We start from the raw sequence: 27,661 nt of genomic DNA on the forward strand, positions 1-27,661 counted from the left end.
AAGCCCTTCCACACTCAAGGCACCTGGAACACTAGCCCAAGTGTTGGCAATGAATGCCTTGGCACTAGGGAGCCAGGGGAGACTTTAGAGTGAAGGGTAAGGCAGGACTGCAGCTTGTTGCCACCTGCCCCATCTTTCATCGCCCATTTCATATCCCTGTCCTCTTCTGTGACTCTGATGGGCTGCTCCCCACCTCCCTCTTCCCACAAGACTTGGGCCCTTGAATCCTTGGGCTGACTCTGGGCACTCAGTGCCAGGCTATGCCAGCTGGCAGCTGGCACCGGAGGCTGAGGTGGCACTAATGCGGGCAAGGGGGAGGAAGTGAGCAGGGGCTCAGGGGGGATGGGGCCAGAGCCCAGGAGGTGGCAGTCCAAAGCTGGGTGGCTGAGCAACATGGGGGTCACACTGCAGGAAGAGAGGCTCTACTCAGGGGTGGGGGGGCACCAGGGGTATAGAGGAGATGTGGCCCCCATTCTGGCCTTCTGGCCCTGGCTGGCTAAACTGTCTCTCCACCACCCACTTTCCCCCACACTCACCCCCTTAAGCTGCCAGCAGCTAATTCATGAGGGGCCCTTTAAAAGCTTCCTGGGAACTGGGACACAAGGAGACTGGCAGGCCCTCTCTCCTGCTTGCCTGCCTGCACTTCACCCCTCCCTGAAGACTCAGTCCTGGAGCTTGGAAGGTGCTGGGCTGGGGTAAGACTGGATGGTGGTGGGAGGGCCTTCGGTCCCTGGGGTGGAGTGGGGTGTGTGTGGCAGGGGGTACAATTACCCAGCACTGTGGTGTGAAATGTCTTGGGGTCGAGGTCTGTGGCTCACCCAGGGACCTGACTGGGGCAGGTCCTCATGCCTTGGACTGGGGGAGGGACAAATCTAGTGGTGTCAGTGACCCACCAAGGGGTGGGAGGCCTGGATCTCATTTTCTTTTTTTTTCCTTTTATTTTTTTATTTTGGATAGAGGTAGACAAAAAATCAAAAGGGAAGGGGAAGATAGAGGAGAGAGAAGAAAGACAATTGCAGCACTGCTTTACTCATGAAGATTTTTCTCTACAGGTAGGGGGCCTTGAACCTGGGTCCTTGAGCACTGTAATGTGTGTGATTACCCAGGTCTTCCCCCTGTTTATATATATATTTTTAGTTATTTAATATTGGTTTACAAAATTACAAAATAACAGGGGTATAATTCTACACCGTTCCCACCACCAGAGCTCTGTGTCCCTATTCCCTCTTTTGAAACAGCAGTGGTTCTCCTAAGGTCACAGATATGGGTTGACTATTATTTATATTTATTTATTTACTTATTTATTTTTGCCTCCAGGGTTGTCACTGGGGCTCAGTGCCTGCACAATGACTCCACTACTCCTAGAGGCCATTTTTCCCATTTTTGTTGCACTTGTTGTTGTTATTGCTATTGTTGTTGAATAGGACAGAGAGAACTGGAGAGAGGAGGGAAAGACAGAGAAGGGGAATGAAAGACACCTGCAGACATGCTTCACCACTTGTGGAGTAACTCCCCTGCAGGTGGGGAGCCGGGGGCTCAAACCGGGATCCTTACGCAGGTCCTTGTGCTTCACACTATGTGCGCTTAACCCGGTGCGCTACTGCCAGACACCACACCTTCTTCCTTTTTTAAAAAATGATTTTTATCTTATTTATTTATTCCCTTTTGTTGCCCTTGTTTTTTTTAATTGTTGTAGTAGTTGTTATTGATGTCGTCATTGTTGGATAGGACAGAGAGAAATGGAGAGAGGAGGGGGAGACAGTCGGGGAGAGAAAGACAGACACCTGCAGACCTACTTCACCACCTGTGAAGCAACTCCTCTGCAGGTGGGAAGCCAGGGGCTCAAACCGGGATCCTTACACGGGTCCTTACGCTTTGTGCCACGTGCACTTAACCCACTGCGCTACCACCTGACTCCCCCCCTTCTTCCTTTCTAAGTCACACCTGCACCTATTACTACTTCTTTTCTTTTTTCCTCTTCTCTCTCTGGGTCCTGATGGAATTGGATTTCAGATCCCTCTTGTCATCTTCCCCTAACTTTTCTCTTTCTCTGGGAGTATGGACTAAAATTCTTTTTGGGGTGCAGAAGATGAGAGTTTTGGATTCTGCAATTGTTTCTCTAATGGATATAGGCATTGGCAGGTTGATCCATACTTCCAGCCTGTTTTGATCTTTTCCTAGTGGGGTAGGACTGGACAAATTGGTCCACCCAGGGAGTTCAGGATGGAGTCATAGCAGCATCTTCAACTTGCTGTCTGAAAGGCAGTTAAGATATACAACAGGAAAAAAAAAAAAAGATATACAACAGGACAAAATGTTTAATAAATATGAACCAAAAAGTAGGAATAGAACAGGTAAGAATAGGGATTTTAGGGTGGTCAGAAAGCTAGGAAGTCTATTTTAGGTATGTTCCTAAGGTATGTGACTTTAGTAATTTTTGCTTGAGCTTGATAGTTAATATGGAGGTGAAGTAAGAATATTACCTAAGAGAGCCAGGTGGTGGAACACCTGCCTGAACACACATGTTATAATGAGCAAGGACCTGGGTTCAAACCCAGTCCCCACCTGAAAGGAAAAAGCTTTGCAAGTGTCTTTCTGTGTCTCTCTACGTATCTCCCCCTTCCCTCTCGATTTCTGGTTGTCTCTACCCAATAAATAAAGAAAGATGATTTAAAAATTATCCAGGAAGATGTAGTCAGAGTTGAGAATAGAACTGGAAAACTGTATTAGGGCGGAGGAGAGCTCCCTTTATTGGGACAAGTAGGACTCCTCCTAGAATTCATTCTGTCTCTCTCTCTCTCTCACTCTCTTTCACTGCCACCAAGGTTATCACTGGGACTTGGTACCTGCATGATGAATCCACCACTCCCAGGGGTCTTTTTTCCTCCCTCTAATTTATTTGATAGGATAGAGAGAGATTGAAAGGGAAGGAACTAGAGAGGGTGATAAACATAGATGCACCTGCAGTACTTGCTCCACCGCTTGTCCTCTGCAGGTAGGGAGTTGGGGGCTCAAACCAGGTTCTTTTTTTAAAAAAAATATTTTATTTATTGGAGAGAAAGAACCAGACACCACTCTGATACATGTGCTTCCAGGGATTGAACTCAGGACTTCCTGCTTGAGAGTCCAATACTTTATCTACTGCGCTATCTCCTGGACCACACAAACCCAGGTTCTAACATCTGAACTTAACCAGATGTTAAGAACATATTAATGTTAAAAAAACATATCTGTATCCCAAGAAGTCAATCTATTCACAGGGTGGGAATAGATGTGTGTGTCACCGCCCCAGATGTGTCACCGCCCCAGTCCCAGTTTCTGTCTGCATAGTTGAGGTCGGAGCCCTCCCTGAAGCCAGGCTGAGGAAACCCACATGGAGGGGTAATAGAGAGAGCTTTCAGCTTCCCTGTTTGACTGCCTTGGATTTTTCCAGAAATATAGCCCCTTTAAATTCTGCCACAGAGGCTAGGTCCAACTCCCTAAAAGAGGACAAGGCCACCAACATAGCTCACCTTCTTTGACATGGGCATGACCCAGGTTTGAGCCCAGCCCCCACCAAATTGAAGGAAGCTTTGGTGCTGTGTTGTCTTCCCTGCCTATGCCCTGGTTTTCTTTTCTTTTTTTTTTAAATAATTTATTTCTTTATTGGGGAATTAATGTTTTACATTCAACAGTAAATACAATAGTTTGTACATGCATAACATTCCCCAGATTCCCACCCAACAATACAACCCCCACTATGTCATTCATCATCTTTCATGTATTATCCCCACCCACCCACCCACCCCAGAGTCTTTTACTTTGGTGTAATAGTCCAATTCCATTTCAGGTTCGACTTGTGTTTTCTTTTCTGATCTTGTTTTTCAACTTCGGCCTGAGAGTGAGATCATCCCATATTCATCCTTCTGTTTCTGACTTATTTCACTCAACATGATTTTTTCAAGGTCCATCCAAGATCGGCTAAAAACGGTGAAGTCACCATTTTTTACAGCTGAGTAGTATTCCATTGTGTATATAGACCACAACTTGCTCAGCCACTCATCTGTTGTTGGACACCTGGGTTGCTTCCGGGTTTTGGCTATTACAAATTGTGCTGCCAAGAACATATGTATACACAGATCTTTTTGGATGGATGTGTTGGGTTCCTTAGGATATATCCCCAGGAGAGGAATTGCAGGATCATAGGGTAGGTGCATTTCTAGCCTTCTGAGAGCTCTCCAGACTGTTCTCCACAGAGGTTGGACCAATTGACATTCCCACCAGCAGTGCAGGAGGGTTCCTTTGACCCCACACCCTCTCCAGCATTTGCTGCTGTTCCCTTTTCTGATGTGTGACATTCTCACAGGAGTGAAGTGGTATCTCATTGTTGTCTTGATTTGCATTTCTCTGACAAGATAAAATATCAATCTATGGCAGCCCCAAGAGGCGGCACAATGTGTACAGTGGCAGGTCTGCGGGCGTGAGGTTCTGAGTTTATCTTGTTCTTTTCCTTGTTTTCTTTTCTTTCTTCTCCTCCTCCTTCCCTTCTCCTCCTCCTCATTTTCCTCCTTCTTCTTCTTTTGCCACTAGAGTTATTATTGAATTTGGTTGCTGCACAACCCCACCAATCTTGACCATTTTTTTTCTTTTAGGAAAAGGGATGAAAAAAATATAGATAGATAGATAGAGAGGGAGACACCTGTAGTCCTGCTTCAAGGTTTATGAAGCTTCCCCTCTCCAGGTGGGGTCGGAGGCCTTGAGCCAAGATCCTTACACATGTGTGCTTTCCACCTTATTTTTTCTTTTTAATATTCATTTATTAATGGGGAGGCACAGGAGAGAACCAAAGCATCACTCTGGCACATGCAATGCCAACAATCAAACTCAAGACCTCATGCTTCCAAGTCTAAAGTTGCAGCCACTGTGCCATGCCCGGGTCACTCTAATTGTCGTTCTTTTTCCTCCTGCCATCTGTCACAGTCCTAGAGCAAGAAAGGGCCCTCCTGGGAGTCAGGTGGTAGTGCAGCGGGTTAAGCGCATGGGGTGCAGAGTGCAAGGATCGGTGTAAGGATCCCAGTTCGAGCCCCTGCTCCCCACCTGCAGGGGAGTTACTTCACAGGCGGTGAAGCAGGTCTGCAGGTGTCTGTCTTTCTCTCCCCCCTCTGTCTTTCCCTCCTCTCTCCATTTCTCTCTGTCTTATCTAACAATGATGACATCAATAACAATAACAACAATAATGAAAAACAACAAGGGCAACAAAAGGGAAAATAAATAAATAAATAAATAAAAACATTAAAAAAAAAAAAAAGAAGGGGCCCTCTGAGCTCTCAGACCTTGGCTGCTGAGGGCAAAGGAGGGGCCTCAGGAAGCAGCTCCTCAGTCACTTCTGCTTTCAGCAGAGACCACTCCTTCCTAGGCCATAGGCCAGATATGCTCCCCAAACACTCACCCCAGGAGGAGACCAACTCGGCCTGTGAAGCCCCCACTTGGGCCTCAATATTCATTTCTTTCTCTATAAAAATGTGATCATTGCGTCCAGCTGCCCTGAAATAGACAAGAGAATCAACCCATCATCCATGTCCATCAGAGAGGGTGAGGGCTGACCCAGGGTCACACAGCATGCTCTAGGCAGCCAGGTATGCAGGCAGGGGCTCTATCCCCAACCTGTGGTGACTTCTCACAATTAGCCCAAAAGCTAAGAAAGAGGCCAACCTGGAAGGGACATTCTCTTTTTTTAATTAATTAATTAATTAATCATTATTACCAGAGCACTGCTCAGCTCTGGCTTATGCTGGGGTGGGGGACTGAACCTGAAACTTTGGAGCCATAGGCATGAGAGTCTCTTTGTACGGACATTATGCTATCAACCCTCCACCCCCTAGAAAGGACATTCTCAAGTCCTCATTTTACCAGACCTTAAGTCTTAGAGGGGACAGGCAGGAGCACTGGTAAACAGGGTTGCTCAGGGTCACAGCTGGGGGAGCATGTAGGCTCAGTTCCAGAAGCTTCCACCCAGGCCCAGGTTTGCTTCTGCTTCTGCAGGTGGAAGGACCCAGTGTGGCCTTCTTGCTTAAACATTAATTTATTGGACTGGGGAGACAGCATAGTAGTTATGCAAAGAACTTTCATAGCTTAACCTCCAAGATCTCAGGTTCAATCCCCAGCACCACTGCAAACCAGAGCTGAAGAGTGCTCTGGTTAAAAATAAAAATAAAAGTTAAATTAAATTAAAAATTTTAAAGACCCCAGCCCCCACTGCACTGAAGAAACATCAGTGCTGTGGTGTCTTTTATTCTCTCTTGCTCTCTCTCTCTTTGCCTCTGTCTTTATACCTCTATATAAAAATAAAACAAAACAACAGATATATAAATAAATTTATGATTTAGGATCCCTGGAGGTGGTGCAGTGAATATAGCATTGGACTCTCTAGCATGAGGTCCTGAGTTTAATCCTTGGCATTGCATGAGCCACAGCGATGCTTTCTATCTCTCCTCCTCTTCCTCCTTCTCCTCCTCCTCCTCTTTCTTCTCCTTCTCCTCTCTCTCTCTCTCTCTCACACACACACACAGAGATAAATACTTAAACTTATAAAAAATTAATTATTTATGGGAGAGTGAGAGGCCAGAGCACTGCTTCATCATCTGTAGTGCTGGGGATGGAATCCAGGGTTTCATGCATGCATGCAAGGCATGTGCTTTACCCACTGAGCCACCTCCCTGCACCTGTAAAGCTCCCATTTGGCATAGAGTTGTGGGAAGTCCTTTCTGAAGTCTACTCTCCATCTCTCTTCTCACAGGAAGAACCTCCAAAGAGTCTCAGGGCACAATTAGCTGAGGGTGATATGTGAAAAAATTGTTTCTAAGGTAGGTGGTTCAGAAAGAAGGGGCACAGGGCCATGTGGTGGCACACTTGGTGTTGAGTGCACATATTATAATGTGCAAGGACCCTGGTTCAAGCCCCCAGTGCCCACCTGCAGGGGGAAGCTTCACAAATGGCTAAGTAGGTCTGCAGGTATTTCTCTTTCTTTTTCCCACTCTATGTCCTCCTTCCCTCTCAAATTCCCTCTGCCCTATAAAATATATATTTTTAAAAAAGCATTAAAAATCTTAGGAAAAGAATGAAAGGGTAGACACAGTCTGAACCCTAAAGTCAGCAGGGCCTTCCTTCCCATGGAAGTCAGGATAGTATTAATAGAAGAGTCTGTGAGGGTCCGGGGAATAGTTTTCCCACTAGACCACACACTTTACCAGACACAACAACCCATATTCAAACCCAAAGCCACTATATGGGAATGGGAACACTTGCATGAAGGAAGTTTCACAAGCAGTGGCGCAGTGCTATGGTATAATGCCTTTTGATTTCTGTCGTGTGTGTGTGTGTGTGTGTGTGTGTGTGTGTGTTGGGTGGTGATACACCCAGTAGAGTGCACATGCTACTTTACTAGAGGAACCAGGTTCAAGTTCTTGGTCCCCACCAGCACAAAGGAAGCTTAATAAGCAGGTACTCCCTTACAAATACTGAAACCAAATAATAACCCTGGTGGAATTTTCTTTTTTCTTTTCTTTTTTTTTTTTGTGATTGGAGGAACAGTGCAGGTCTGGAGCCCAGTGATAACCCTGGTGATAGGGAGAAAAAATAGAAGTTTCTTTTTTTTCTTTTGCTTTTTGTGTTGCTGTGGTCAGGGTTCCATCTCTATGTAGCTTGCCCCCCAACACACACACACACACACAAACACGCAGGGAGAGACACCACAGCACAGCCTCCCTAGTATTCCCATGTTGTGTGCTGGGGGCTGGAACCCAGGCTACATGCAGAGCAGACCTGGGGCTTTCCCAGGTGGGCTATCTTGCTGACACCAGATACCTCGATTTTTGGCTTCCTTTCAGAGAGATGTGTGAGTTTGTTTTCATCCTCACTGGCAAAACGCAATTTGTGCAGGGACAGGCTGGTTCTAGCCAGGTGCACCCCGGCATACACACACATATACAGTTGAAACCCTGAGAAACTGAGGGAGATACCCTTCAACAGCCGGAGTACCCCAGCTGTGGAACATCTGCACAATGGATGGGGACTTCCTGCGGGTGGGCCTGGGAATTGAGTGACAGGTCTGGGGGTAGGGGGGTGACTAGGGCGACGGCTCTCTCCACCCATCACATCTGGAGCCTGTCTCCTTCACAAATGTGGATCCAGGAGCCCGCAGAAGGTGGGGCGCAGGGGGACACGGGTAGGAGGAGGAAGAAAATGGGGAGACTCTAGTCCCTCCCACTTAGAGATGCGGTTGTCATGGAGACGGAGGACCAGGGAGGCGGGTTGGGGCTGGGGCTGGAGGGCGGGGGCGTGGCAGGGACGGAGGCCACCAGGAGCCGGCGCCCTGACATTCCAGAGGGAGGAAGAGTCGCAGCACCCCGGGCTGCAGGTAATGGAGGGCGCAGGAGGCACTGGAGGAGGGGGGCATTGTCTGGGGCTCTGGCCGGGAGGGGCCAGTGGTGCGGATGGGAGGGCCATTGTGTGCTGGTTTGCTCTGCACCGGAGGAGGCCTGGCGTCAGAAATGGGGGTCTGGGCTGTGAGCCGGCAGGGGTGGGGGGCTATGGGAGAGTGTTGGGTCTACCCCTGCTACCTTCCTCAGTGCGGTCACTTAAGAAACGTGAGTTCATACCACTTGCCGCCACCGTGGGTGATGACAGGCAGGGCAGGTGGACTGAGGAGAGGGGCCTGTAGCTGAGGTTGCTGGGGACCCCCCCCCCCCCCCCCGCTTTTCTGGAGCTGCTCTCTGGCTGGAAAGGGAAAGAGGAGCCTTCTGGGCTCAGGAAAGACAGAGCCACTGCAACAGCAGCAGCCAGATGGGGTCACGTTGGGGAGGGAGAGACCCACCTCTCCTCTTGCCTTCACCCCCACATCCAGATTGCACCCTAGGGTCCGAAACTGGGAGAGAATGACCCAGTGCTGGAAGTCCCACAGGACCCAGATGTGAAGGAGGGAGAGGCTGGAGTCAGCGTTGCTGACCTGGGTTACCCCCAAGCTGAGCACCATGGCTTGGGGAGAAAGTCATGGGGGGAATCCCCCCTGACTGAGGCTCTAAAAGGGCACAACCCTGAACATCTGACCCCTGGTCACCGCCCTCCCATGTGACCTGCCAGCTGGCTCCAACCCCAGCCCATATTTCCTCTGCTCATCTCACCTCACTTTCCTCCTTTGGATAGTGGGGGAGGGGTGGGACCCTGGGGGACCCTTCCCTCCTTGGCAGGAGCCACTGCCCCTGGTGGGCAGGACCAAAATGCAAATGCCCATCCGTTTAGTCCATCAAAGCATTAAAGAGACAGTCACAGGGTGCGACACCAAGCCTGGGTCCTTCTGAGTGCGGGACCAACTGGCTGCTCTGGCTTGGTGCCTACAGGGCCGGCTCAGACTGTGGGCCACACCACCTGCAGCTGGGGAGATGGTGAGATCCGACTTTGAACCTGGCAGACAGGCAGGAGTGCTGGTGCAAGAGGGAAGTGAGTGATTGAGGAGGTGGAGGGGAGGGCTGCTTTCTCCCTGTGAGCCTCTAAGGGAGGCAGGGGGTGGCACCTGGTGGCCCTTCTTTGCAGGAGGTTTCTGTTCCTTCTTGAGTGAGGAACTGCTCCAGAGATGTTTTTTGGTAGTTGTTTTTCTGCCTCCAGGATTATTGCTGAAGTTCTGAGTCTGCAAGATTCCTAAGCTTCCACAGAATCTTCCTTATTTATTTATTTATCATAAATAAAGAATATTTATATGATATATGTATATATATATATATATATATATGTAGAAGCAGAGCATCATTTTGGTACACATGATGTCAGGGATGGAACTTTACATTTGTAGGTCTAGAATTTTATTCACTGTGTTACCTCCTAGGATGCTCTTCTCCCCCCCCCCCCCCCAAGAGAGAACGGGAGACACCATAGCACTGCTCCACTGCTTGTGAAACTTTCATTGTGCATTTGTTCCTATGTGGAGACTGGGGGCTTGAACTCAGTCACTTGTACATGATAAAGTGTCCAGTCTTCTGGATGAGCTATCTCTTGCCCCCCCCCCCAGATATCTACTGATAATTCAAAAGACACAGAAAAGGGTAGATAGCATAATGGTTATGAAAAAAAAAAAACTTCATGCCTAAAGCCCCAAAGTCCTAGATTCACTACCATAAGCCAGAGCTGAATAGTGCTCTGGTAAAGAAACAAAAAAACAGAGAGAGGGAGTCAGGTGGTAGCACAGTGGGTTAAGTGCACGTGGCACAAAGCGCAAGGACCCACGTAAGGATCCCAGTTGGAGCCCCCGGCTCCCCACCTGCAGGGGAGTCACTTCACAGGCGGTGAAGCAGGTCTGCAGGTGTCTACCTTTCTCTCCCCCCTCTGTTTTCCCCTCCTCTCTCCATTTCTCTCTGTCCTATCCAACAACAACGACAACAATTAAAACAAGGGCAACAAAAGGGAATAAATAAATAAATTTAAAAAAACACACAGAGAGAAAGAGAGACCAGTGAAACTCATGAGGTGCCAGGGCTGTAATGTGGAGATTCATCCATGCAAGTCCTTCATTTTACCCACCAAGCCGACTGACTGGGCAAACTCCAGAGAGCTTATTTCTGATGTCAGGGGGACCAGAGTTTGCCATCTTTTTTTCATATACATATATACCCCTCCTTACACACACACTGGAGCAGGAAAGAGGAATGCAAAAGAAAAACAGGGTAGGGCTGGGGAAACAGCATAGTGGTTATGCAAAAGTCTCTCTCTCTCTCTGAAAAAGACCAGAGCACCAAAGCTTCCTTCAGTGTGGTGGGGCCATGCTCAAACCTGGGTTGCACACACAGCAAAGCAGCTCACTATCCAAGTGAGTTACTTCATTGGCCCGATGCAAAAAAAAGAAAAAAAGACTTTTATGACTGAGACTGAGAGCCCCCAAGTTCAGTCCCCAGCACCACCAGAAGCCAAAGATGACCTTTCTCTGGCAAGAGAAAGAAAGAAAGAAAGAGAGAGAGAGAGAGAGAGAGAGATAGAGAGGAAGGAAGGAAGGAAGGAAGGGAGGAAGGAAGGAAGGAAGGAAGGAAGGAAGGAAGGAAGGAAGGAAGGGACAGTAGCACATCAGGTTAAGTGCACATGGTGCGAAGTGCAAGCTCCAGTGTAAGGTTCCAGCCCCCGGCTCGCCACCGGCAGGGGAGTCGCTTCACAAGTGGTGAAGCAGGTCTGCAGGTGTCTGTCTTTCTCTCCCCCTCTCTGTCTTCCTGTCCTCTCTTAGTTTCTCTTTGTCCTATCCAACAACAATAACAGCAATGACAGCAACAATAATAACAACAACAATGATAAACAACAAGGACAACAAAAGGGGAAAAATACCTTTAGGAGCAGTGGATTTGTGGTGCAGGCACTGAGCCCCAGCAATAACCCTGGAGGCAAGAAAGAAAGAAAGAAAGAAAGAAAGAGAGGAAGAGAGGAAGAAAGAAAGAGGAAAGAAAAGAAGGATGGAAGGAAGAAAGAAGGAAGCAAACCACACAGCTAAGGTTTTAGCTTTATAACAAGACAGGCCGTAGAGATTACTAGGCCTCTGGCTGTGCTCTTACCAGCTTTATCTGTGACCCAAGACTAGACGGGCAGAGCAGAGCCTGACCCTATAAACTACTCACCCAGGCTGGAGGCACCAGAAGAGGAAGCCAGGCATTAACCCTCCAGCAGGGGGTGGAACTGGGTCTGAAAGTTGGAGGAGGGTTGGGTTGCATCCCCTCTCACTTCCTCACCCTGCAGCAGGCTCCTCCCAGCACCCCAGATAAACCTATCTGTTCTAGCAGAATCCCAGGGGCAGAGAGGTCCTCACTCTGCTCTAAGGTTGGGGAGGTCCAAGAGGCGAGGGGTGTGTGTGTGTGTGTATACCCAGCAGTGTTGGGGTGGGGGACCATCTTAGACAAGACTCAGCAAAAACTCTGTGTGTGTGTGTGTGTGTGTGTGTGTGTGTGTGTGTACCCAGCAGTGTTGGGGTGGGGGACCATCTTAGACAAGACTCAGCAAAAACTCTGTGTGTGTGTGTGTGTGTGTGTGTGTGTGTGTACCCAGCAGTGTTGGGGTGGGGGAACATCTTAGACAAAACTCAGCAAAAACTCTGTGTGTGTGTGTGTGTGTGTGTGTGTGTGTGTGTACCCAGCAGTGTTGGGGTGGGGGAACATCTTAGACAAAACTCAGCAAAAACTGTTGTATAGACTCTCCTCCTTCACCTCCCACCTGCCCCATGCCCCCCAAGGAAAATTTCAGGAAATAGGAGACAAGGGAGGAGGAATGCTTCAGCTAGCTCTGACTTCTAAGGAATTTTCTCTTGATGAGTGGCCTGCGCAACACACCACCCTAAAGGCCAAGCTGGGGCAGAAGGGATGGAAGCTACACCACGGGAAGGACTTCCTGAGGGCTGGGGTGTGGGGGGATTGGGAGGCGAGGGCTTTGTGAAGGAGGAGGCAGTGTTTATGAGAGTCACTTTAGCCAGGCCTGTGCTCCTGGCAGCTGAGTGGGCAGCCATCCGCTGCTTTGTAGGTCAGGGAGCATCCTTAACCCGAGGGGAAGGCAAGCAGCCAACCAGGGGCCAGGTGGGGGCCTCTGAGGAAGATTCTAGAAGGAAGCACTCAGCCAGGGCTCTCTGTGGGCCTCCCACAGCTCTAGGATGGGGGTTTATCTCCGAGAGGGACAAGGACACCCCCAGTGCAGCCCTGCGTAAGAACAAGAAGGCAGGTTTTGTTTCCTGTGGGAACCATGACCCAGTTGGGAGTGGAGGGGTCACCCCACCATTGGGACTTCCCAGGGTGGTCATGTCCACCTTGCAGTGAGGTGAAAAGAGGAATCTGAAAGTCTGTGTCACATCCCCTGTACAGGGACTCTTGCACAAGAAGGAAAGAAGCCACCACTCTGGACTGGTTAGACCCGATGGCATGAAAGGGCCATGGGAGAATGGTTGGAGTGACCCAGAAACTTCCCAGCCTTTTACATGTTCTAGATGGAAGGAAACATCCAAGCCAGGGGGAGAGAGAGAGAGAGAAAAAGAGAGAGAGAGAGAGAGGTGTGTCTCTTCTTATTCCCCTCCCAGCCTGCCAGCTTCCGCCCTGGCCAGGGACCTGTCACAACTCGAGAGGTGGAAAATCTGGTTTCCCTGGGTAGAGCGCCTCACTCCAGCTTTGGCACCATGGGCTTCTGGAGGCCGTACGCCCGGCCCCAAGCCCAGCCGGGCTGAGCCAGCTACCCACTGTTTGCCGGTCCCTGACGTCCCCCTTACCTCTGGGGTCTGACAAGTGTCTCCTTCTTTCTCTTGGATGGCACTTGGGCACCTGAGTCTGAACTCCCGGGCCCTCCACTGTGACTGGCTCCAGGGTATGTGGGGCAAGACGGGCAGCTGGTGGGTGGCATCATGGAAAGATCTTGCAAACGGAGCATGGAGGGGGCCAGCCAGCCCCACTTTCCTGGTGGACATAGCTGGGTCCTCCCTATATGAAGAAGGCAGACAGGTCTGAGCAGGCAGGTCTGGGGCTGGGGGAGAGGTCAGAGCAGGCTGGACAGGGTCACCAGAGGGCAGAGGTGACAGTAGGTGTGTCTTCTCCCCCAGGCAGTCCCCTCCCCCATCCACAGTGGAGGCAGGCTCTTGCTTGGGCTGGGGGACTCCAGGATAAAGAAAGGCAGAGGCTAGTGAAGAATCTCCCCCAGAGAGAGAGATAAAGCACCCAGACAGGAAGGCCGGGGGACAGCTGGGCTCTGACCCCAAGAGTGACGCAATGGCTTTAGGCCTGTGAGCAGGATGGAAGTGAGAGTCTCTAGAGAGGAAACTGTCCCCTCCCTTACCCCCCACACATACACACTTCTGCTGCCTGGAGTGCCCCTATTGGTCCCCTAAGGGAGGGGGATGTGGTGAGGGCGACTCACCCAGATCGTTGGTGCCTGTCTCCCCAGAGCCGCCCGCTGCAGCCTCCGGCTGAGCATGGCCTTGCCTGCCCTGGGCCTGGACCCCTGGAGCCTCCTGGGCCTGCTCCTCTTCCATCTGTTCCTGGTGCTGCTGCCATCGCCAACTGCAGGGGGTGGTGGGCAGGGGACCATGCCCAGGGTCAGATACACTGCAGGTAAGCTCTGCCGGCCCCTGGGAGGGCAGGTGAAAGAAGAGAAAAGGAGCAGAGGGGAAGGAGATGGGAGCAGAGATACAGAGACATGTCAGGGAAAGAGAGAGAGGGCTTAAGAGAGAGGGAGAGGGGACAGGTGGTGGTGCACCTGGTTGTGTGCACATATTACAATGCACAAGGACCAAGGTTCGAGCCCCCGGTCCCCACCCACCTGCAGGGGGAAGCTTTGCGACTGGCAAGAGTCTCTCTGTCTCTCTCCCTCCCTATCCCCTCTTTCCTCTCAATTTCTGGCTGTCTTTATCCAATAAATAAAGATAATAAAAATTTTAAAAAGAGAGAGGGAGATCTAGAAAATGAGGCCAAAGGGCCAAGCAGTGGGCCAGGTTGAGGTGCACATTTTACCATGAGCGGGGGCTGGGGTTCAAGCCCCCAGAACCCACCTACAGGAGGGACGATTCACAAGTAGTGAAGGAGGTCTGCATGTGTCTGTCTCTCTCTCTGTCTCTCCTTCTGCCTTCCTCTCTTCTCTCAATTTCTCTCTGGCTTAGCAAATTAAAAAAAAAAATTTTTTTTTGACACTGAAGAAGGGGGACTGATGAAACATACCTGTCCTTTTTGGGGTGAAGGCTGAGGTGGGGTCAGGGACATGGCTCACATTGGTCCTCTAGGGTCTTTATCACTTGTAATCAAGTGCTAGTCTTGAGCACCTGGAACCCTTCTGTCCTAGATGCCCCTCAAAACCAAGTCCCTTGCTGGAGGCTTCTCTGTGACAGGGGCGCAGGACACACCAGGCCCCCAGCAGTCACACAAATCAGGCTAAATTGTGCTGTGCCCAGCCCGGGGTGAGGTGGTGTGGGTGCTGCTCATGACCTCACAAGGGTGAAGTCCAGCCACCCTAAGGCCCAGCTTGCCTGGCTCCCCACTGAGCCCATGGGAGCTTCAGGGCTGAGAGCGCTAGGGGCACTGGAGGCACAGCTGTGTCTGCCAAGTTTCTGGGATGAGCTGCGAAAGAAAAGCATGTCACTTGCTAAGGGACAGACACCCGTCTCCGTCTCATCAGATGTGGCGTGCCAGGGACTCCAACATAAACAAGACTCAGTCCCTGCACGCAAGGTACTCACAGAGGGGAGCTGGTGGTGTGTTTCAGGATGGTGACAGGGCAGGGGGTGGGGGGTGGCATATAGGCCTAGAAGAGGCTGCCTGTCTAGCCCACCCCCTGGCCCCCAGGTTCACACTGTCCCTCTCTCACCTGCTCTGAGATTTTCTGGGGCTTTGAAGGAGACACTAGCCAGCTAGAGCTCTGATGCCTGGGGACCCTAGAGGACGAGAGGTGCGCCTTCTCTCAGCTTTGTACAAATGGGGCAGGAAAACACACATAGCCTGCCAGCACCCAAGGTAGTGGAGAGGGCCTAGGTGGGACCCCCACAACCAGCCTGCTCCCCACCCTCCAGCCCATCCAGGTGACTTCCAGTCACACCCAGTCTCAGCCTAAAAGCCATTTCTTCCTGACTACTGTAGGGGGGAAGGAAGCAGGACCCCTGTGTCCTACAGCTGCTCTGATCTGTGGCTGCCAGTCTCGTAGGGGGGGACAACAGTACCTGCCCCCACCTCCCCCACTGTGATTCACTTTACTTCCTGTTCCTTTGCCTGCCCCAGGTAGTCAGTATCTTCCCATCTCTATGCTCCCCCACCCTATGGGGTCCGCACACATGTGGCTGCCAGCAGGGAGTGGGGGCTGCTGGCAAGAACTAGGGAGCACCCTCTGCTGACCCTTCCCCACTACGTCATCCCAGAAAACTCTGCCTGCTCACCAGCTCCTCATTCACCTCCTCTCACCCTCTCCCAACAGGGGATGGACGCAGGGCTCTCAGCCTCTTCCACCAGAAGGGCCTCCGGGATTTTGACACTCTGCTCTTGAGTGAAGATGGAGGCACTCTCTACGTGGGTGCTCGAGAGGCTATTCTGGCCTTGGAGATCCGGGACCCAGGGGTGCCGAGGCTGAGGAGCATGGTGAGGAGGTCAGGGTGGGAGGATGGGGGTGAGCAGGGAGCCTGGGCTGCCTGGGCCTGAACAGCCAGACCTCTGTGATCAGAGGTTGTTTCCATTGCTGGTTCTAGAACAGATATGAATCATGACAGTGGCCTCTTGGCCCTGGCTGACTAATATTCTCTGCTGGGGAAATCATTGACGGGGAAAGAAACACTGATTCAGATGATGCCAATAAGGGGGAAATCCAGCCCCTGGCAGAAAGTACCGGAGCTACCATGCTGAATGACAGCCCCTCTCTCAGTGGGGACAACGTGAAGAGAAGGAAATGACTGGCCTTCCCCAGGAGGCTCGTGTATGTTGGTGTGTGGCTTGTGGCCACCTGCTCATGTGGAATGCTAGTTTCAATGCTGAATCTCTGAGAGGTGGCCATGGAGCCAAGACTTCAGGTTTTTTTGTTTGTTTGTTTTTGTTTTGTTTTTGTCTAACATAAGGAATGAACCCAGTGTCTTGGACCTGTCTGGCATTGCCAAACCTTCCTGTCCTCATTTCTTTTTCTTTCTTTCGTATTTAATTAATTAATTAATTTATTTATTTTTTGCTTCCAGGGTTATTGCTGGGGCTTGGTGCCTGCACTACAAATCCACTGCTCCTGGAAGCCATTTTTCCCATTTTGTTGCCCTTGTTGTTACCCTTGTTGTTGTTGTTATTATTATTATTGTCATCGAGAAAGGAGGGGAGACAGAGAGTGGGAGTGAAAGACACCTGCAGACCTGCTTCACTGCCCGTGAAGCGACTCCCCTGCAGGTGGGGAGCCAGGGGCTCGAACCAGCGTCTTTACGCCAGTATCACTCTGGCATATGATGCCAGGGATCAAACTCAGGACCTCATGCATGAGAGTCCAATGTTATATTCACTGGGTCGTATTTCTTTCCCTTTGGGCCACTTTTTCATTCAGATAGACTGAGAGGAAAGATATTACAGCACTCCCATGTGGCTCTGGGGCTTCAACTTGGGTACATGGCAAGGCACATTCTCTACCTGGTGAGCTAGCTCTACAGCCCCCAGATTATTCTATATACAAGGAAGTGGGAGACGGCAAGACAGCAAAGCATCACTCTGAAATCCTTGGAGTCCCCCTTCAGGGCCATCTGTGCCGGAAACCAAACCCAGGGTCTCACTCATGGTCAAGTGTGAGTTCTACTTACTGAACTATCTCCCAGCCCCAAGAACTGACATCTTAAACAGTGTGTCCAGGAAGTGTGTGGTTTGGCACCTTCTGCTCTAAATGCCACTCATTGCACTTGGTGCTACAGATGCCACCACTGTGCACCCCCATAAGCCTGGGCAATTCACCGGGACAGCTCAGCCAGCCGGTGATAAAGTCTACTTGCAGCCTGGGGTCTGTCTGATCCCATGGTCCAGGTCCTGCCAGGTCCTACGTGCACCAGTGCATCTGAGTCACCAACACATACGGAGTGACTTTACTGTCACCTGCCAGCTTGTTGTTAAGCAGGCTGGCTGGTGGTTTCACAGTGGAGCCCAGGTGGGGCTTCCTAGTCAAAGCTAGAGCTTTGCCTTGTCTCTCCAGATACCCTGGCCAGCCAGCAACAAAAAGAAGAGTGACTGTGTCTTTAAGAAGAAGAGCAATGAGGTAAATGGGGAAGGGGCTGGGCGGTAGGTAGTGAGGGTGACTCCTATGAGCACCTGCATGGGAACCAGAAAAGGAGGAGCAGCCCCTTTGATGTGTCCCAGAACTTTGGGGCTGGAAGCCTAAAGGCCTGAACTCTGTCTTCCCCAGACACAGTGCTTTAACTTCATCCGCGTCCTGGTCTCTTACAACACCACCCACCTCTACACTTGTGGCACCTTCGCCTTCAGCCCATCCTGCACCTTCATTGTGAGTTGTTCAGCACCCCAATTCCAGGTCCAGTAGCCCCCTTCTCAGGTCCCCCATGTCCCCACCTCATGCTTCTGGAAGATCCTTCCAGATGCAGAGCCTCTCTGAGTTGCCTAAGTCAGAGGCTGCTGTGCCTCTGTGTCTTCCCTTCCTCTCTCACACCCCACACCACCCGACATCATGAGACTCTGGCATTCTGGCCCCCCAGCTCTCCACCCCCCTCTCTAGGAAATCCAAGATTCCTCCCTGTCACCCATCTCAGAGGACAAGGTTGTGGAGGGGAAAGGACAGAGCCCCTTTGACCCTGCCCATAATCACACGGCTGTATTGGTGGGTGAGTATCCAATAGTCTTCTCTGCCATGGCTTCCCCGGAGCACACTGTGCACTGTGGGGTCTCACGGAGAGAGAGCACAAGGGGCAATAGGGTACCCTGGCCACTACTTCCTGCTGTTGCAATGGAGATAGAGAGGGGTGAGGAAAGAAAGATACATGGAGGCAGGAGGATCCTGCAGGGTCTCAGAGAAATAGTCTGAGATCCTGTGATTTTTTTTTTTTGAAACCAGAGTCTCATGAAATGTGCAATTTCACTATTCCAAGACACTTTTCCATTTAAATACAGAATGGCAGGCAGAGAGACAAGAGAGAGGAAGAGACATTACAGCTCCAGAGCTTCCTCAGGTGCCATAGCACCTTCCATGTGGTGCTAAGGTTTGAACCAGGGCTGCACACATGGCAAGGCACATGCCCTATCTGGTGAGGTAGCTCTCAGGACCCCCAAGAGTCACTGATTTGTTCCACAGATACTCTCCCCACTCATTTGGGGAGCCAGGCATCATACTAGGAACTATAGGTTCCAAAGAAGTCATGGCTCTGTGCCTTGACACAAATCATCAAACTTCTATCCTGGCTTCCTGGAGGAGGTGGTATTTTGAGTGGGACCTTACAAGATAAGGTAGGTAGACAGAGAAGGTATTTTGAGGACCTGGGCAGTGGCACACCTGGTTAAGTGCATGTCACAATACCCAAGAACCCACATTCAAGCCTGTGGTCCCCACCTGCAGGGAGAAAGTTTCACAAGAGATAAAGCAGTGTTGCAGGCTGTCTCTTTCTCTCTCTCCTTCTCTATCCCCCTCCCTCTCAATTTCTCTGTCCTATCAAATTAAATAAATAAAGTAAAAAAAAAAATAAGGTGTTCTGGAAACAGAAGAAAGGGACTCACTCAAGGTGTGAAAGCAGAAAACGCAGCTGCCTTCAGGGAACAATGAGTGATTCTATTTGGCAAGTGGTTGAGCCGGGTATGTGAGGGAGCAGTCAGAGAAAGCCTGGACAAGTGCCCACATATGAAAGTCCACAAGGGTTGGCTGCTCCCTGTGGATCCAAGGTGAACAGGGGACACTGAGCCGGGCTTTGAGGTTCCACAGAAAGGTATAAAACAGATATAGGGGGCCAGAGGCTGATGTGAGCGTTGACCCCAGCCTGAGTCAGGTATGAGAAAGCCAAGAAAGATATACCTGTTAAGGCCTTCTCTCCTTCCGCCGCGACAGACGGGATGCTCTACTCTGGGACGATGAACAACTTCCTGGGCAGTGAGCCCATCCTGATGCGCACTCTGGGGTCCCTGCCTGTCCTCAAGACGGATAATTACCTCCGCTGGCTGCAACGTAAGCACCCCAGCACCCTCCCCCTGCACCTAGCACAGGTCTGGCCTTCCCTTCCCTAAGTCTCAGAGGTCTGTGGACTGCTGCTAAGTCACTCAGCTCTCATTTGATGAAACCATAATTATGTACAGGGCAGTGGAGTCAACGCCCCAGGGGCACAGCAGGCAAGAAGACAATGTCCTCCCCACGCCCCACCCCCGCGCATAAAAACTTTTGTGCAAATAAACTAAGGATGTATCAAGTGCCCTAACCCTTCAAAACCCACACGTTGGCCAGCGAGGTGGGGAGGACCCCAGGCATCTTGACTCAGCGAGCAGCCCCCCTCATGCAATTCCTAAGCCCATCTGCCTCGCCCCCGCAGCGGACGCCTCGTTCGTGGCAGCTATCCCTTCCACAGACGTCGTCTACTTCTTTTTTGAGGAGACCGCCAGCGAATTTGAGTTCTTCGAGAAGCTCCACACCTCGCGGGTGGCGAGAGTCTGCCAGGTGAGCGGCCACGGAGGCGGGGCCAGCCCCGGGGCAGCCAATGGGGGAGTGGAGGCGGGGGGCGACCCGATCCCAGGGAGCTGTGTTGGGCGGGGCGGGAGTGCCTGACTCCGCCCACTCCCCTAGAACGACCTGGGCGGTGAGAAGCTGCTGCAGAAGAAGTGGACCAGCTTTCTGAAGGCGCAGCTCGTGTGCGCGCAGCCCGGCCAGCTGCCCTTCAACATCATCCGCCACGCTGTCGCGCTGCCAGCCAACTCCTCAGCGAACGCCAAAGTCTACGCAGTCTTCACCTCGCAGTGGTGAGCCACCACATATGGGGAACCAGCACCCGTTCCCCCTGGACGCCACATACTCCACGTTTCACAAGGGGGGAGGGCTCGGGAGCGTCCCCACCTACCAGGACTTCGACTCCTGCACTAGGTGCCTATACAAGGGAAAAGAGAGCTCAGACAGGGTTCTCAGTAGTTTATATCCTTCCTGCTTCCAGAAAAGATAGGCTGCTTAGAAAAGGTATACATTCAAAAAAAGTAGTGATAAAACCGACAAGGCAATAACAAGAAACAAGAAAAGGGAGTTGCTTCACAGGCGGTGAAGCAGGTCTGCAGGTGTCTGTCTCTCCCCCCCCCCCGCCCCCGTCTTCCCCCTCACTATTTCTCTCTGTCTTATCCAACGACAGTATCAATAATAACTACAACAATAAAACAACAAGGGCAATAAAAGGGAATAAATAAATATTTTTTAAAAATCAGGTATAGAGTCAGTACCTTACAAATGTCTGTCTTTAAAAAATTTTCATGGGAGTCGGGCGGTAGCGCAGCGGATTAAGCGTGCTTGGTGCAAAGCACAAGGGCCAGAGGAAGGATCCCGGCTCGAGCCCCCGGCTTCTCACCTGCAGGGAGTCGCTTCACAGGAGGTGAAGCAGGTCTGCAGGTGTCTATCTTTCTCTCTCCCCTCTCTGTCTTCCCTTCCTCTCTCCATTTGTCTCTGTCCTGTTCAACAATAATGACATCAATAACAACAACAATAATAACTACAACAAGGGCAACAAAAGGGAATAAATAAATAAATATTTTTTTTAAAGTTTTCATTTGGAGGCCGGGCGGTAGCGCACCGGGTTAATCACACATGGGGCAAAATGCAAGGACCGGCATTAACAATCCCGGTTGGAGCACCCCCCCTCCCAGCGCCCCATCTGCTGGGGTGGGGGTGGGGTTGCTTCACAAGTGGTGAAGCAGGTCTGTAGGTATCTTTCTCGCCCCCTAGCTCTGTCTTCCCCTCCTCTCTTGATTTCTCTCTGTCCTATGCGACAATAACAATAACAAGGGAGCTGGGTGGTGGCGCACCTTGTTGAGCGCACAAATTACAGTGTGCAAGGATCCAGGTTCAAGCCCCCAGTCCCCACCTGCAGGGGGGAAACCTCAGGAGTAGTGAAGCAGGGCTGCAGGTGTCTCTCTGTTTCTCTCTCTCTCTCTCCCGCTCTATCACCCCCTTCCTTCTAGATTTTTGGTTGTCTCTATTCAGTAAATAAATATAGATATGTGGTGCAGTAGGTGTGGCAGTAGATAAAGCATTGTACTCTGAAGCATGAGGTCCTGAGTTCAATCCCTGGCAGCACATGTACCAGAGTGATATCTGGTTCTTTCTCTCTCCTCCTATCTTTCTCATTAATAAATAAATAAAATATTTAAAATATATATAGATTATATATATATATTTTATATATATTTTATATATATATATATTATGTGGTTTGGGAGGTGGCATAGTGGCTGAGGAATTAGACTTTCAAGCATGAGGTCCTGAGTTCAGTGCCCAGCAGCACATGTATCAGAGTGATGTCTGATTCTTTCTCTCTCTCCTATCTTTCTCATTAATAAATAAATAAATACAATCTTTTAAAAAAAAATCAATAGCAACAAGGGCAACAAAAATGAAAAAAAAAGGCCTCCAGGAACAGTGGATTCAAGTGCAGGCCATAACCCCAGCCATAACCCTGGAAGCAAAAAAGAAAAAAAAAAACAGTTTCATTTATTAATAAGAGAGAAAGGAGGAGATGGAGGAGGAGAGAGAACTAGAGTTTCACTCTGGCACATTTAGTGCCAGGGATCAAACTCAGGATCTCATGCTTGAGAGTTTAATGCTTTTTTTCTTCCCAGACCACTACTCAGCTTTAGAATTGAATTTGTCTTGGATCCTCAGGCATGAAAGCTGATTTAAAATATATATATTTTTTATTTGATAGGACAAAGAGAAATTGAGAGGGAAAAGAGATAGAGAGACACCTGCAGCACTGCTTCACCACTCCTACAGGTGGGGACTGGGAGCTTGAACCTGAGTCCTTGTGCAAGGTAACACATGCACTTAATCAGGTGTGCCACTGCTCAGCCTCATTAAAACCCTTTCTCATAACCATTATGCTATCTCCCGAACCAAGGGTTCTGTGCTTCTAGTGCTTTATCCACTGTGCCCCCTCCCAGATGTTTTTTTCTCTTTTTTTCTTTCTTCCTTCCTTTTAAGGTTGTGTGTTGCAGCCTCAGACATGGTACAGCAAGTAGAGTACCTAACTTATAAGCATGAAGTCCTGAGTTTGATCCCCTGGCATAACATGTACCAAAGTGGCTCTCTGGTTCTCTCTATCATTAATAAATAAATAAAGGGGCCAGATGGTGGCACACCCGGTTAAGTGCACACATTACAGTGCACAACCATCTGGGTTCAAGCCCCTGATCCCCACTTGCAGGAGGAAAGCTTCATGAGTGATGAAGCAGGACTGCAGATGTCTCTCTGTCTCTCCCTCTCTTTCTCCTTCTCCCCTCTCAATTTCTATCTGTCTGTATCAAACAAATAAAAATAATAAAAAATAAAAGAAAACAAATAAAAATTTAAAGGATTTATTTATTAGCATAAAACAAATATATGATGCCTGGACTCAAACTCAGGTTCTCCTGTTTATAAGTCAGGTGCTCTGCCTACTGTGCAACCTTTCAGGCCCCAGTGTTTTTTGTTTTTTTGCCTCCAGGGTTATCTCTGGGGCTTGGTGCCTTCACTATAAATCCACTGCTCCTGGAGGCCATTTTTCCCATTTTGTTGCCCTTGTTGCTCTTGCTGTAATTATTGAATTATTGTTATTGTTGTTGTTGGATAGAACAAAGAGAAATGAAGAGAGGAGGGGAAGATAGAGAGGGGGAGAGAAAGACAGACACCTGCAGACCTGCTTCACCACTTGTGAAGTGACCTCCCTGTAGGTGGGGTGCCAGGGGCTCGAACCGGGATCCTTATACCAGTCATTGCACGGGTCCTTGTACCGGTCCTTGAGCTTCGTGCTATATGTACTTAACCCGATGCCTTACTACCCAGCCCCAATTTTTGTCTTATAGTGCATGATACCTGTCACAGATTTAACTCTAAGTTTCCTAATGATCAGAGCAATAGAAGAAACACCATCACCTTTATAAGATAAAAATAAAGGCATTGTTTGGAAGTTGCAAAAGATGGGCTGTTTCCCCAAAGTTCCAGATTGGGAGCTGGCTGCATGGTTTAGGCACTTGCTGATCATGTTTCTGGTACCAGTTATATCTAGTGTAAGCAGGGCTGCTGTGTGTGGCATTCCAGAACTGAGGACATGGCATGTGTCACAGGTTAAATAGGACAAGAGAATCAGGCCGTCTCTCTCATGATGGAAGGGCCGGATAACCTTGTAGTCAGACTTTGAGTGGGCCAGGACCAGAATCTGTGGAGCCTATGTGAAGAGGGCTTCATCTGGAGCCTTCTAGGAGCTGGCCACCGTATCCCTTCATGGAGACATCCCAGCCCAGACACAGCAGGCAGGAGCCACCCCTGGAGCTGAACCCCAATAAATTCTCCTTACAGATAATCACACTTCAGTGCCAGCAAAATAACCCATTTCAATAGCACTTTGCCATGTAAGCCTGCATTGAAGGAAGCTTCAGCACTGTGGTCTTTTTCCTCGTCTACCTCTCCACCTCTATCTAAAAGTAAAAGGATAATGAATGACACTTCTCGTCCTCAGATAGGTCAGAGGCTGGGGCTCTCCTATTCCCTGGTACCACATAATGGAGGGCAGGGGGCAGCTGGATGCTGGAAAAGGACCTTCCTGGTGTAGCAGAAGAGATCATAAGACCCTTTCCCCTCTCCTGGCTGTCTCTAGGCAGGTTGGCGGGACCAAGAGCTCAGCTGTCTGTGCCTTCTCTCTCAAGGACATCAGACGTGTCTTCGAGGGGAAGTACAAGATGCTGAACAAAGAGACTTCTCGCTGGACTACATATGGCTTCTCAGACATCCACCCCCGTCCAGGCAGCGTGAGTATCTCCCACGGAGCAAAGCTATGTGAATAGCACACATGTGTAATGCACCTGTAATAGCCATATCATGGCCTAATGAATCCCAGCACTTATCTGTGCTCCCTCCCACCAGTCCTGTCTGCTCAGATACCCACCAGGTTCTATGTGCACATTCCACAGGCATCCAGCCTGGTTGTGTACATGTCACCATGCTCAAGGACCCAGTCACCACCTGCAGGGAGGAACCTTCATGAGTGGTGAAGCTGTGTTGTAGATGTCTCTTCCCATCTCTATCTCATCATCCTTCTCAATCTCTCTCCTATCAAATAAAATAAACAAAGCAACAAGGCAAAAACAGCGAATCAGCCACAGTGGAATAAGATACCATGAAAAGCAACCAATATCACAGATCAGGGCTCTGCCCACTCCCACCCCCAGGCATCTTACCACCGTACTGCTGTGCTTATCCCTAATCGCCCAACATCATTTAATAGTCACTTTAGTTAAATTAATATTTATATCCTGACTCTTATTTACAACCAAGCCAGGTAGGAGGCTGTGATTAGTTTGCCTTTTTGCGTAATTTTTTGTTTTCCCTTGGGCTAGTAATTACCTTGATTTTTCTTTGCTTTGCTTTGTTTTCTAAGTCCTTATCTCTAATTCAGTTCCACATGTTGCCTCAATTATCTGATCCTCTTCTGAAGAGACAACCTTTTACATTTGCTAAATTTCATTTTCCAGGAGAGCCTGGAGCAGGGGCCCCAACACTGGGGCACAGCTCTCACTCTGGAATCTCCCTCCAGTGACATTCTGGACATTCCCTTTGTCATTTTCTTGTTCAACCTTATGTTGTATGTTCCATGGCTTCCTCTTTAATTATTATTATTATTATTATTTTTATTGCTCTTATTTTCATGGAGAGCTAAAAGGGACACATGGCTGGTCAAAGCTGTTGACAGTTTGAAAAGCTGGAAGTGTCTTTATGTGGCCAGAGGTGGTTGACACTTTAACACATAAGAGAACTAGGGTTTAAGCCCTGGCCACCACATGGGAGCACCTATAAGCAGAGGGAGGCTTCAACAGTCGTGGAGATGTTGTCTCTCTTCTCTCTCCCTCTATAAAAAATTTAATATATATATTCTATTTTTACATTTGATAGTTTAATTAGGTAAATTTAATTCTAGACCAGAAATAATCTTTCAGAACTCTTACATCTTGATTTCTTTTTTTTTGAATATTTATTTATTGATTTCCTTTTGTTGCCTTATTGTTGTAGTTATTATTGTTGCTGTCATCGTCGTTGTTGGATAGGACAGAGAGAAATGGAGAGAGGAGGGGAAGACAGAGAAGGGGAGAGAAAGATAGACACCTGCAGACCTGCTTCACCGCCTGTGAAGGGACTCCCCTGCAAGCGGGGAGCCAGGGCCTTGAACCGGAATCCTTACCCAGTCCTTGCGCTTTGCGCCACGTGCTCCGCCTGACTCCCCACATCTTGATTTTTTTTTTTTTCCTCCAGGATTATTGCTGGGCTCGTTGCCTGCACCATGAATCCACCACTCCTGGAGGCCATTTTCTCCCCTTTTTTGTTGCCCTTGTTGTAGCCTCGTTGTGGTTATTATTATTGCCATTGTTGATGTTGTTCGTTGTTGGATAGGACAGAGAGAAATGGAGAGAGGAGGGGAAGACAGAGAGGGGGAGAGAAAGCTAAACACCTGCAGACCTGCCTCACCGCCTGTGAAGCGACTCCTCTGCAAGTGGGGAGTCGGGGGCTCGAACCGGGGCCGGTCCTTGAGCTTTGCGCCACGTGCGCTTAACACACTGCGCCACCGCCCGACCCCCCACATCTTGATTTCTATTGCAATTGGGAAGTCCAGTTTTTCTGATTTTGACAATGGATATGTATTTTTTCATTGGAATCTTGGAGTGAGTGGACGGAAAAGTGGCATTTCTTTGCCCTTGGTTATGCTGAAATCCCTCACAACATTGTGCTACGATTGGGTTCTGTGGATTGTGCTAGATATTTAGCTTGTCCCTTGACCGTAGAAATTTGGCTTCTTCAGTGCTAGGAAGTTTTCTTGAACCATTTTCCCATTCCCTCTCTTACTTTTTTTTTTTTTTTTTTTTTTTTTTAACTCCAGGGTTATCACTGGTGCTCAGTGCCTGTACTATGAATCCACTGACCCTGGCAGCTTATTTATTTATTTATTTTCATTTTATTGGATAGGACAGAGAGAAATTGAAAGAGGAGGGGATGACAAAGACACCTGCAGACCTACTTCACCACTCAGGAAGTGACCCCCTGCAGATGGGGAAGCAGAGGCTGGAACCAGGATCCTTGAGATTCGTACTATGTGCGCTTAACCCGGTGCACTACCGCTGGCCCCCTCTTGCTTTTTTCTTTTTTCCTTTCTTTCCCTTTTTCTTCCTTTTTTTTTTTTTTTTTGCCTCCAGGGTTATTGCTGAGGCTCAATGCCTGCACCATGAATCCACTGCTCCTGGAGGCCATTTCCCACCCCTTTTGTTGCCCTTATTGTTGTAGCCTTGTTGTGATTATTATTGTTGATGTCGTTCATTGTTGAATAGGACAGAGACAAATGAAGAGAGGAGGGGAAGACAGAGAGGGGGGAGAGAAAGACAGATACCTGCAGACCAGCTTCACCACCCGTGAAGCGACTCCCCTACAGGTGGGGAGCTGGGGGCTCAAACCGGGATCCTTACACCGGTCCTTGCGCTTTGCCACGTTCGCTTAACCCACTGCGCTACCGCCTGACCCCCTCTTTCTTCCTTTCTTTCCAGAGCACTGATCAGCTCTGGTTTGTGGTATTCCTGGGAATTGAACTTCAGAGCCTCAGGCTTCTTTTTGCATAACCATTATGCTATCTACTCAGCTCCATATTTTTCTTTCTTTCAAACTCTCTTTTTATAGAATATTTATTTATTTATTGAAACAAAGGGAGAGAGAAAGAGAACCGTAGTATCACTCTGGTACAGGTGATGCTGGGTATCAAACTTATGATCTTAAACTTGAAAGACCAACATCTTACTCACTGGACCATTTCCGAAGCTAACCCATATTTTCTTTTCATTCAACAAATGTTTTTTGAGATCATGTACCACACTTCTAGGATCTGAATACAAAAGTAGTAAACAGAGGGACTGAGTGGTGGTGCACCTGGTTGAGTGCACACATTACAGTGAGCAAGGACCCGGGTTCAAGCCCCCCAGTCCCCACTTAGAGGAGAAAAGCT

General features: G+C 49.4%; 1 protein-coding gene across 1 annotated transcript in view; it reads left to right on the plus strand.

The window, feature by feature from the left end:
- Positions 1-12,166: 12,166 nt before the first annotated feature.
- SEMA4A (semaphorin 4A) overlaps positions 12,167-27,661 on the plus strand; it is a 29,736-nt gene continuing 14,241 nt past the window's right edge. The window contains exons 1-10 of the mRNA XM_060201583.1: positions 12,167-13,344; positions 13,918-14,084; positions 15,931-16,091; positions 17,659-17,721; positions 17,869-17,967; positions 18,196-18,301; positions 19,513-19,629; positions 19,988-20,112; positions 20,239-20,411; positions 24,281-24,431. Of these exons, the coding sequence (XP_060057566.1) occupies positions 13,946-14,084; positions 15,931-16,091; positions 17,659-17,721; positions 17,869-17,967; positions 18,196-18,301; positions 19,513-19,629; positions 19,988-20,112; positions 20,239-20,411; positions 24,281-24,431 (1,134 nt within the window). The 5' untranslated portion in view covers positions 12,167-13,344; positions 13,918-13,945. The remainder of the gene's footprint in view (positions 13,345-13,917; positions 14,085-15,930; positions 16,092-17,658; positions 17,722-17,868; positions 17,968-18,195; positions 18,302-19,512; positions 19,630-19,987; positions 20,113-20,238; positions 20,412-24,280; positions 24,432-27,661) is intronic.

This window comes from Erinaceus europaeus, chromosome 11, assembly GCF_950295315.1.
Source record: "Erinaceus europaeus chromosome 11, mEriEur2.1, whole genome shotgun sequence".
NCBI classification, from domain to species: Eukaryota; Metazoa; Chordata; class Mammalia; order Eulipotyphla; family Erinaceidae; genus Erinaceus; species Erinaceus europaeus.